Consider the following 10,161-nt stretch of genomic DNA (forward strand, 5'->3'; position numbering starts at 1 on the left):
TTTCTCCAATCTGCTCTCATCCTACAACCCACAAAACCCCCTAATATTAGCAGTGTGAAACGAGCTAACTTGAAACAAGATAATGTGTCGGTTCACCGCTGCCGACGCATGCCCACCCATACTACCCCTTTTCACACAGCGTCCCCTGAGCTTCAAAAAGTCCATTTTCACACGATGGCGCATGAGCTTCATGCATAGGATGCATCGCACCCTGAATCCAAACTCTCGCACTGAAGTCGACCAACTCCACATCAATCTCCAGCATTTTGGGTTTCATGAGTCTTTGCTGAGTGTGCTGAGTGTATTGCATTTGCCACCGTCGCTGATCCATCATGAGAATTCCTCCTCGATCCATCTTGGCCGACTTTCTCAAGCTCGGAAGAACGTCTAATGAAGTTGGGTGCGGTGGAAGGGCCGCATCTCGGGCTCGACATGGAATTCGCGGCGTCTATTCTGGTCATGGTGGGCTCCGATTTCTTGTACGATTCTCCCTGTGGCAGTAGAAGTGACTTTCTGCCGGTTGTCGGTGCAATCGGTTTGGGTGTTTGATCGCTACATTGCTTAGTCATATTACTTAGCCATGATGTGCGTTAGGGTGTGTGTATCGAGCAGTGCCATGGTTGGTTGGCAAGGATGATTTGTGAGTTGGGGAATTGAGCTAGGAGTTGGGAGTATCGATTTTGGAATTGAATTGGGAGTTAGAGAGAAGTTCAACTCCTGGTGGGTGTTGTGGACATTCTAGTAGCTGAGACGTTGTAGGAGATGGGTTCATTGTGGTGATCTAGTGTAGGGGAGTACTTTGATCTGGGGATGTGAGCAGAGTTGATGTTGGAGGGGGTCGGGCGAGTTTGTTTCGAACCGAAGGCAACTTTCGGCAGTTTCTATTTTTGTTCCATTTGAATTTATTGCAACTCCATATCTTCATTCCGTTGAATTCTTATGCGGGAGTAGATTTGAGGAGTCTCCCGAGACTAGGGCAGGAAACGGCGCTAATTGCATTTGAAATTGATAGCAGGGCTAGAAGCAGCAGTGCTGAACATACGCTCAGTTGGATGCAATCAGCTGCATTCTATGACAACATGGGCGCCATTTGCAATTGGCCATGGCTATCACAGCGATGTCCGTGCAGGGGAAAATACAGGGAAGGAAAGAATTGCGGTGATTGGGAGTGGGAATTGGGGTAGTGTCGCTGCCAAGCTCGTGGCTACAAATGCCCTCTCCCACGAAAATATACACGGTACGTGGGTTTTAAGTACATGATGTTTCTCAAATACTTCTGCTAGAAACACTCGAATTTCGCTGGGATTCTACGTTTGCTGCAGCTGTTTGGTTTCTTCGATTTCTCAATGTTTTTGAGACACTCACTAGTGATTTTAGGGGATGTGGCTTTATAGACGAAGTGCGGATGTGGGTGTTTGAGGAGACATTGGCTAATGGGGAGAAGCTGACACAGGTCATCAATAAGAATAAGGTCAGAATCGTTGTCATCTGATAATATTTCCTGCGAAGATTCCCGAATTATTGATTATTATTTTAGGCATTAGGCCTGGAATGAGCACATGTCTGCCAATCTTAATGCTCACATACTTGGGTTGATTTCTAATGAGCTCTTCTTGTACCATGAAGGACAGATAAATGTGAAGTATTTGCCCAATGTGAATCTAGGTGTCAACGTTGTTGCGGATCCAAATCTCGAGAACACTGGTAACTCGTCAATTCTACTTATAATTCAAAGGATTTCGAAATCTTTCTCTCTTCTATGTGGCTATATACATGTACATATTTCACTCTTCTTGATTTCATTTATCCTTCGGCTTTCCTGCGACAGATGTTAAATCAATACACATGAGGAATTGTGAAACTAGCTAGAAATCTGTGACTGACTAGGGCCGTTGCTCGCAAGGAGGGAACAGTTAAGGATGCAACGATGTTAGTGTTTTGCACACCACATCAATTTGTCGAATCAATTTGCAAGCAACTTCAGGGTAAAGTGAATCCCAATGCCAAGGCTATATCTTTGATAAAAGGAATGGAGGTATTTAGCCATTTCCTGCCTCTTATTATTTTTACTTTTTGGTTCTTGGAAAATGAGCACTTGCAGTTGAGCTTCATGTTGAGTTTCTAATGGATCTACCGAAAGGCAATGGTAATACACCTATCGAAGTTCTAACGCTAGCTTCGTCTGAATTCGTTTAGATTGTCGCGAATTCTAAATTCATGCTATATTGTGAACAAGCTTCCCCTTAGCACGTTCGGTGAACTGGATTGAGTGCAGGCTCAATCCGCATGCTGGATGGCCTTTTCAGCAGTGTTTTAGTTAATATTTTCGACATTTATGTATGACTTCGTGTTTTCATGTGTGATATTGAAGGTGAAACCAGATGGCCCTGTCATGTTGTCGAAGTTGATCACGAAGCACCTAGGCATCGACTGTTCGGTACTTATGGGAGCAAATATTGCAAATGAGGTACGAAATTGCCTTCGTTGAAACCTCTTCTGAAGGTTTTAGCGTCAGCCACGATTGAGGAAGGAGTTGTTCTTAATCTATTAACTTCTGAAAGCCTATTCCTCTACAAGAGGATTGCAAATCACATCGTATTGTAAGTTGGATTGTTGCGAACTTTGTGCTTGACCATTCGAATCACAAAGGCTCTAGCTTTTTAAAATTAATTGCTCCTCATCTCATGATATCGTCTCTGCTGGACACTAATAATGGAAGCATACATTCAGGTGGCCATGGAACAATTTAGTGAAGCAACTGTTGGTTACAAAGCAGATACCAGTATAGCGAAATCTTGGGTCCAAGCTTTTGCCACTCCATATTTTCATGTTGCAGCTGTAAGTTTCTACTGAATGCAATGACTATCTGTAGGCTCTACTTTGCCAGCACCTCATTTCTAGTGTACCTAGTGTTTTGTTGGTTAAATATCTTTGAGTATGCTAGACAAAAGCTGACATATGAGCAAATGCATCTTCTTCTTTTGTAGATAAAAGACGTTGAAGGAGTTGAGCTGTGTGGTACATTGAAGAATGTGGTAGCAATAGCTGCGGGTACTCGGTTATTTCTTGTGTATATGTGCAGGTTCATTTGTTTCTGATAAATGGCCGATTCCTGTTTGCACTTTTGAGGACTATAGAATTTGAAAAAACCATCGTCTCACAAATTCTCTGTATCTAAAATCGTAAATTATGATTGTGGCAGGATTTGTGGATGGCTTGGGGATGGGCAACAACACAAAGGTCGAATTTCTCGTTCTTTTTGTTGCACATTCAATTTCTCTCCGAACTAATCCTGTTTGCTACATCACCCATATTCGTTGGCTTTCCCAATCGGGTGAGTTTGTTTAGATACTTGTTGTAATGTGCAGGCTGCTATCATGCGGATAGGGCTGAAGGAGATGATTGGATTTTCAAAGCTGCTGTTTCCAACTGTCAGTGATGCAACCTTTTTTGAGAGCTGTGGCGTAGCAGATCTGATCACTACATGCTGTAATTTTTCACCCACTTTTGAGTTTACTGCTTGGATTATGCTGCACTCACTATTTCGCGATAGTTACTATATGCATGTTACATGTAATGTACTTCTTAATTTAGTATTAGTTACAAAGCGAATCACAAGTGTCATTGAGATGTACCCTTGGTATTTGAATATTTCACAGTTGGGGGGCGCAACAGGAAAGTTGCTGAGGCATATGCACGAAATGGTGGAAAGAGGTTAGCAAACACGTATTACGTTTTACTTTCACCACAGCATTATGATTCATAGCAGGACATAATGGACCCTTAATTAATGACTCAGTTGTTATTTTCTGTTAGGAACTGATGTTCTTGTCTTCATTTGCATGTACTAATTTATGGTGATGTAATACCAGATCTTTTGATGAGCTTGAGGCGGAGTTATTAGGAGGGCAAAAACTTCAAGTAAGCTTTTAAAAAGATTTACACTTGGTTCTCCAATTTCAAATTTTGTTCTCTAGGATGAGTACTCTGAGATGAGTGCAGCTGGCCTTGGAAAGTGATTCGTTTTAGGAACTTCATGAAACATTTGAATTGTTTGCTTCAATTACAACAAACTGTTTGGCTTCCTCCTTTCAGGGAGTGTTGACAGCTGGCGAAGTCTTTCAAGTGTTGAAGGCACGAAATTGGGAGAAAAAGTTTCCGCTTTTTGCAACTGTTCACAAGATCGCTATTGGCCACTTGCCTCCATCAACCATTGTTGACTACGACAACGAGAGCGCTCAAAAACTCCACAGAAATCCCAGTGTAGGTGTAATTGGCTAATTTCGGGTTGTGTTTGTAGCCAAGGCACCCATATGGCGAACTCCACATGATCACCGTAGGATCTGTAAGTATATAAAGCCTTGATCACAATCTCAACTGCACAGCCAGCTTTAGATGCAACCATCCGTGCTCCTATAACCTAGATGCATTTGTGCATTGATTGAAACTCTTCCTCCACATTCATGTTCTGGTATTGCTCGTCTAGTATAGCGTACGAAACTCATTCCTGCGAAGATTTCTTTCTTTCTTTCTTTCTTAATGTCTTGAGCTGGATAAACTTATTGAAATATTACTAACCTGGCCTGGAACGATCTGAATCTTTGTTGGACACCGCAGAGAAACTGCGTCTGTTCAACTCTGCACAACCTAGTAGCATGTTTCATCTTAACAACGATAATATTTACTTATCTCAGCTGAATACTTCTTTCGCCAGTTTTTGCGGTGCTACAATTCAATTCGACTAAAACACAGGAGCTGTCCCTTAATCATACCTTGCGCCTTGGTGTGATGCCTGCGCAGTTCCTGAATATCTTCTTAAATCTTGATTTCTAGGCCCTGCAGCCCCTGGATGGGTTATTTTGGAAATAACCTTCGTCGTGCAAATGTTTTGGTTAGTTTCTTCATGTTCTAACTGTGGGTAGATGCTGGCAAAAATCAACCACTCTAGCTTACACTTCGGCAAGCTTGCAGTGGGTTAGACAAGCAGGTAAAGATACAAATTCTTTTTTGAAACATACACATGAGATGTCCTCTGCACATATCCTTAGGATTGAGTCGTGTATATAATTTTTTTGTTAAAACAGGTTGTCTTCATATCCATTTGTTACAGCTTTGGGGCTAAGGTTGATCTGATTGTATGAATTCTATAAATTGTGGTAAATCTGGCAAAAAGAAAAAAGTTCCATTGGCATCAACATGTAAATAAGCGTAACCGTGCGAGGAGTTAGCCAAACTGCACAGGCAATGAGAGAAATTTGCGACATGTTTAGCAAATGAAAAGCATCAGTCGCCATGATTGACACACTAGAGCAAAGTCTGAAAGAACCCACTGATTTAAATCTGAACGGAGAGGAGCACACCATTGAAAAGCAGAAATCTGGCGATTTAAGAACCTAACAAAGTTAATTGCAAGGTGTTTGTGCTTCAGCTATACACCAAGTGATCACCAAAATGTACAAGTTCTAGAAAACTCATGACAATCTCATTTGCTACTAGAATGGGCGAAAACGTAGAAAAGACGGCCATCTCTACTATACAGGTTCTTCTAGAGAGCTACTTTCACATTCCCGAGGTTCAAAATACATTGCTCAGGGTGCAACTCGAAGGTTGGGTTGGAAAGAGAATTTAGTCTCAAAGATGTCCTTCATGTCGTAGAAATTGCCTTTGATGGGCTCCTCCCAAATGCCGGTAGAAATGTTGTAAACAGCAATCCACATATCATATGCATATGTTACCACATAAATCTTCGATCCATGAGCCCCGCAACCATAGATTGCCCCAGTAGATCGAAGGAACTGGAAATTTGAGTACTCGCTTACTTTTTCCCAACTTGAAAGGTTAGGATCCAACCGAAAAATCCCAATGCTTGCCATCGGCATCGTATCTGTAGCTTCAGAGCTTCCACTGACCAAGTGCACCTGCCCCGAGCAAGCTACGATGTAGGGATAATTCTCAAAACCCTCTGGAATACGAATATTATTATCTCTCCATCTCAGCATGGTCAGATCTAGAATCACTATTGTGTAACGACCAGTCAGAAAGTGTCGGGTCAAGCAGTAAAATTCACCACTGCAGTAAGCTCCACTCTTCAAAATCAAGTCGGCTGGCAACATCTCAGCTGCATTCCAAGTGTCAGTTACGGAGTCGTACAAATCTACCATGCGACATCTAGCATCAGGCTGTTTATATGCAGCATTACCTGCAAAAACAACAGAAAGTCCCCGTGTGTCCCAGGAAGCTTTTGAGACTGCAAAATAATTTGTTAAGAGATTAAAATTTTACACGATCATTCAGAAAATGTAAACTTGAACCACGAGATAAAACTCATTGAGACTGGATACAAATGAGGGGCAGGCAGTGGGCGTAATAAAAAATACCTAAAAATAGAATATCGTAGGAATTTCTTTGTTCGTCCACAATCATGTGACTGATTATTGGAGCTTTAGAATCTAAGCTCACCGGAAGAAGCTCCTTCCACCTCTTCGTCATAGGATTACAAACTAATAATCGCCGCGCATCCGAAGCTCCAAAGCAGAATAGTCCTCCATTGGCTGCTATCAAATTCCAAGAGAATTTTCTGGCAAACGTTGGAAATTCAAATTGAGGCATACTGACCCATTTCCCTTCAGAGAGATTGTATGATTGCCATGTGACCAATGGAGAAGCTCCACCCTTCCATCCAATTCGGGGCGAATAAAATTGTCCCCAAGGCACAGGGCATCGTAAGGAGGCCTCTTGGAACTGAGAGCAGAAGATTAAAGAATTCCATTTCTTACAGATAGAGCGCACTTGAAATATGTACGGGAAGGGAAGCAAAGCAAGGGCATGCTCGACGATATCGGTTGGCAGGGACGTCCACGGCGAAGAACCAGAATCATCGTCAATAGAGTTAGTTAATTCAGGCATCATACTCACAACTGAGACGTCACCGTAAGCCATGGAAGAGAGTAGGCTTAGCTCAGATTTCGTATCATCAAATCTGGGCCAAATCAGAGCACAGAATATGAGAACTAAAAACGCGCTAAAGCTGAAATCAGCAACCTCAAGAACTAATGTCCACGTTTTGCACAGCAGGGCAGTGTGCTACACAAATTTTGAAAACGTACAGAGATCTTTGTAAGGGAATCGCGAGTCGACCACTTGGCCTGACTTGACGTAACTAGACCTGACCTGCTTTGACTTGGCTTGACTTGAGCTGTTTGAGCTGCTGACAACGGTACTCATCCAGAAGTTTCGAGATATACGACTTTTCGTAGTTTCAAAGTTGGAGACCTAACTATATTTCTAAGATCAATGCGCTTATACAAAGAGTACGTCGGAATCCATTTGCTTGCTTGCATATAGGCCTCTGTCCTTAAAGACGAGGAGAAGAGCAATAAAAGACATGCACCCAGATTGAAACGTTATGACGGCCGTACCAGGGTCTTTTCCACCCCTCGCCGACATAGCCATAGCCAGCTTCTACAGCAAGTCAAACAGTGCGTCACACTTGTGTGCATACAAGAGGGGCGACACAATGGAAGTGATTCTATCAGCTGTTTCCTCACCTGACTATTCCAGGAATAGCTTGATTAAGAAAACCTGAGACGACGTCAATACTTCGCAGTGAAAAGGCTGCCAAATAAAGCACGATGAGAGCTGCTCCAGAGGGAGCGTGCAAAGAGTGCCAGATCGACTAAGAGTGGACAGGGCTTACAATCGCCCTCCACCGACCAAGTTAAAGAAAGACCTACACGCACAGTCGAAGCAGCACAAAACAAGAGGAAATTTCCCAAAACCCAAAACGCAGAAGAAGAACAGGTCCACACACCTCGTTAATCTCACCTACGCCAATTGCCACCACTGTAAGCAGACAGACAGGCAACGAGTACAAATAGCATCTATGAGCTCATGAGGGAGAGAGAGAGAGAGAGAAAGAGAGAACCAGGAACGGAAGTAAGGGCACAACAATCTATCACAGTACTTAGAAGTAGGTTGCTGTGGATGTGTTTGTTTACCTACCTACTTCTAAGTACTGTGATAGATTGTTGTGCCCTTACTAAGTAGAAATTTACAGCCAATCCAAGTGATGAATCTCTCTCTCTCTCTATCGCAGCAGCAGTAGCGTCACATCGAGACGAGAGGAAGAGAACACTGAAAACCGGGGCTGATTCGGTAACTGGCACGACCATCCAGCGTGCTGCTACAGAAACATCATTAGCAGCAGCAGCAGCAAATGCGTCCCCCTTCTTCCGCTTTCTTCCCTCCTCTCCTCTCCTCTCTTTACTAATACAGGAGAAGAATGTGGGACCTGTGGCGGTGATGGAGTTATTGGTGATTGAGCCAGGTCCCCACTTTATTATTATTGGTGGACCCTTCTCTCCTTCATGTTGGCGCTTATTGCACATTTGCAAATGTGCAAGATCAGAACATGCAATCCAGTTGAGAAGAGACAAAGATGTAATTGGTTCTTTTTAGAGTTGAAGCTACGTCCATTGGAGAGAGAACATGTGCTGTGCTAGGGAGCACTCTGATGTCCATATGAGGTTTGGACAAAATCCTATTGCTAACCCTAGCGCCTCCACTAAACAGGCTCCAAATTGAACCTACATTGACCGTTAGGGCACTACCCTTGCACCCCTCTAAGGGGAGATTAAGAATCTAGTCCCTCTCAGTGTGACTTGCATTATTGTTGATATTGTTTTTCTATATGAGTGTGGTGGTGAGTGTGTGTCGCAGTTTCCATGGGTTCGTATTGCTTCCCCTCCCTCTCTCCCTTCAGTCTCCATTGTTCCCCATGTTTCTCCTTTATATATATATATATATATATATATTTCTCTTAAAAGCATATTAATTGTGTTATGTTTTTTAATTTTTTTGTATTTGGCTAAATTGTCACACAAAATCATGTTTGTATAATGATTCACAAAATAAAAGATACTTTTGAAAAGATATAAGGTTTATTTTATTTTATTATAATATTATTATTTTTAATAAATTAATAAATTAATAAAGAAGTATGATAATTAGTTGGTTTAAATTGTTGTGTTTAAAATTTAAAAATTATAGTTGATTATATATAGATAGATAGATAGATAATGCAAACCATTTAGTAGAGTAATGTAACAAAGAACACAACCAATAGTCATTTATTTTCAACATTTTCACAACATAAGCATAGAATATTTTGTAAAATTTATTAATACTAATGCTATGTACATTTTTTGCAACTAAAGAAAAATTAGTGTTTCTATAAGTGTCTTTAAATTATTACTTTATATATATATATATATACATATAGAAAGAGACATCAACTTCTATTCAAAGTACTCTAAGTTTTTTCAACATGATGATATTTTATTTAATAGAATTTTTTTATTAATTTCTTTAATATTATATTAGATTTTTATAATTTAATTTTAGAAGTATATTTTTAAATTGTAATATAATCTTTTATTTTGATTGTAGCTTTATTTTATGGACTATATTCAAGTTTTGATAATACACCTTTAAATGGTAAATTTGAAAGTTAAAATATACTCACTACACATACTACTTTTGATGACAAGCTTTGATTGTCAAATAAATTATTGCATTACATTATAATTACGAGTTCTACATAATCATTCAACCTTATGAAAATACGTACAAAGATGCTCATCTAATTAAATAAAACTATTTTGTTAGCTCATTAGTTGAAAAATGAAATTCCATGCTACACATCAACAAAGTGTTTTTATTGTGATTGTTATTGTTATGTAAATCTACATTTTAATTCTAATTTTTTATTCAGCATTATAATTATTGGTTGCCTATAAGAATACTAATATATATTCTAATAGATTTTATAGTTTTTTTTTTTTTTTTTTTTTTTTTTGCTATTCTTTTCATTCAATGTATCAAGGACATGAACTAGAAGAAGATGAATAAACCTAGAAAATCTATGTCAAAAGAAAAGTGACAAAATGCCAATAAAGTAGTATGTATATTAAAAGAAAATTGGAATGGCTATTGTCAAAAGACAAGAAAACTAAAGACTCTTAAATCTATAGAAGCAAGAAAAGAGTTGACAAGAGTAAAGAGGGCTTTATTCTTTCCTCTATATATACTATTTAACTAAGAGCTATATTGTGATGTTCTATAAGACCTCTAATATGTGTTGACTTTGTAAGACACATGGAT

General features: G+C 40.1%; 2 protein-coding genes across 10 annotated transcripts; one reads left to right on the forward strand and one right to left on the reverse strand.

Moving 5' to 3' along the window:
- Nucleotides 1-220: 220 nt before the first annotated feature.
- On the forward strand, nt 221-4,713 carry LOC112292366 (glycerol-3-phosphate dehydrogenase [NAD(+)]). 3 transcript variants are annotated; one of them, XM_024540746.3, is made up of 13 exons: nt 221-462; nt 1,013-1,237; nt 1,395-1,471; nt 1,632-1,704; nt 1,914-2,035; nt 2,372-2,467; nt 2,731-2,838; nt 2,988-3,051; nt 3,203-3,240; nt 3,369-3,489; nt 3,660-3,714; nt 3,873-3,921; nt 4,096-4,713. In XM_024540746.3, the coding sequence occupies exons 1-13, from the start codon at nt 333-335 to the stop codon at nt 4,279-4,281; spliced, it is 1,344 nt and encodes a 447-aa protein (XP_024396514.1). In that variant the 5' UTR covers nt 221-332; the 3' UTR covers nt 4,282-4,713. The 3 variants fall into 3 exon arrangements, with proteins under 3 accessions (XP_024396514.1, XP_024396515.1, XP_024396516.1); XM_024540747.3 differs by having other exon boundaries at nt 1,016-1,237; XM_024540748.3 differs by having other exon boundaries at nt 275-479; nt 1,016-1,237.
- Nucleotides 4,714-5,312: 599 nt separating this feature from the next.
- LOC112292367 (F-box/kelch-repeat protein At5g15710) lies at nt 5,313-7,964 on the reverse strand. Of its 7 annotated transcripts, none has more exons than XM_024540756.3 (4): nt 7,811-7,964; nt 7,548-7,614; nt 6,378-6,979; nt 5,313-6,199 (listed from the first exon to the last, which is right to left on the reverse strand). In XM_024540756.3, the coding sequence occupies exons 3-4, from the start codon at nt 6,937-6,939 to the stop codon at nt 5,589-5,591; spliced, it is 1,173 nt and encodes a 390-aa protein (XP_024396524.1). In that variant the 5' UTR covers nt 6,940-6,979; nt 7,548-7,614; nt 7,811-7,964; the 3' UTR covers nt 5,313-5,588. The 7 variants fall into 7 exon arrangements, with proteins under 7 accessions (XP_024396524.1, XP_024396521.1, XP_024396525.1 ...); XM_024540753.3 differs by having other exon boundaries at nt 5,313-6,247; nt 7,811-7,951; XM_024540757.3 differs by lacking the exon at nt 7,548-7,614 and having other exon boundaries at nt 7,811-7,953.
- Between the last annotated feature and the right edge of the window lie 2,197 nt (nt 7,965-10,161).

Source organism: Physcomitrium patens, chromosome 15 (assembly GCF_059467195.1).
Source record: "Physcomitrium patens ecotype Gransden chromosome 15, ASM5946719v1, whole genome shotgun sequence".
Classification (NCBI taxonomy): Eukaryota; Viridiplantae; Streptophyta; class Bryopsida; order Funariales; family Funariaceae; genus Physcomitrium; species Physcomitrium patens.

Coding starts and splice junctions, on each gene's coding strand:
- LOC112292367 (XM_024540754.3), bottom strand. CDS start 6,939: ATGGCTTACGGTGACGTCTCAGTTGTGAGTATGATGCCTGAATTAACT. Junction 6,248..6,377: donor CTACGATATTCTATTTTTAG/GTATTTTTTATT, acceptor ATTATTTTGCAG/TCTCAAAAGCTTCCTGGGAC.
- LOC112292366 (XM_024540746.3), top strand. CDS start 333: ATGAGAATTCCTCCTCGATCCATCTTGGCCGACTTTCTCAAGCTCGGA. Junction 2,036..2,371: donor CTTTGATAAAAGGAATGGAG/GTATTTAGCCAT, acceptor GTGATATTGAAG/GTGAAACCAGATGGCCCTGT. Junction 3,715..3,872: donor GCACGAAATGGTGGAAAGAG/GTTAGCAAACAC, acceptor ATGTAATACCAG/ATCTTTTGATGAGCTTGAGG.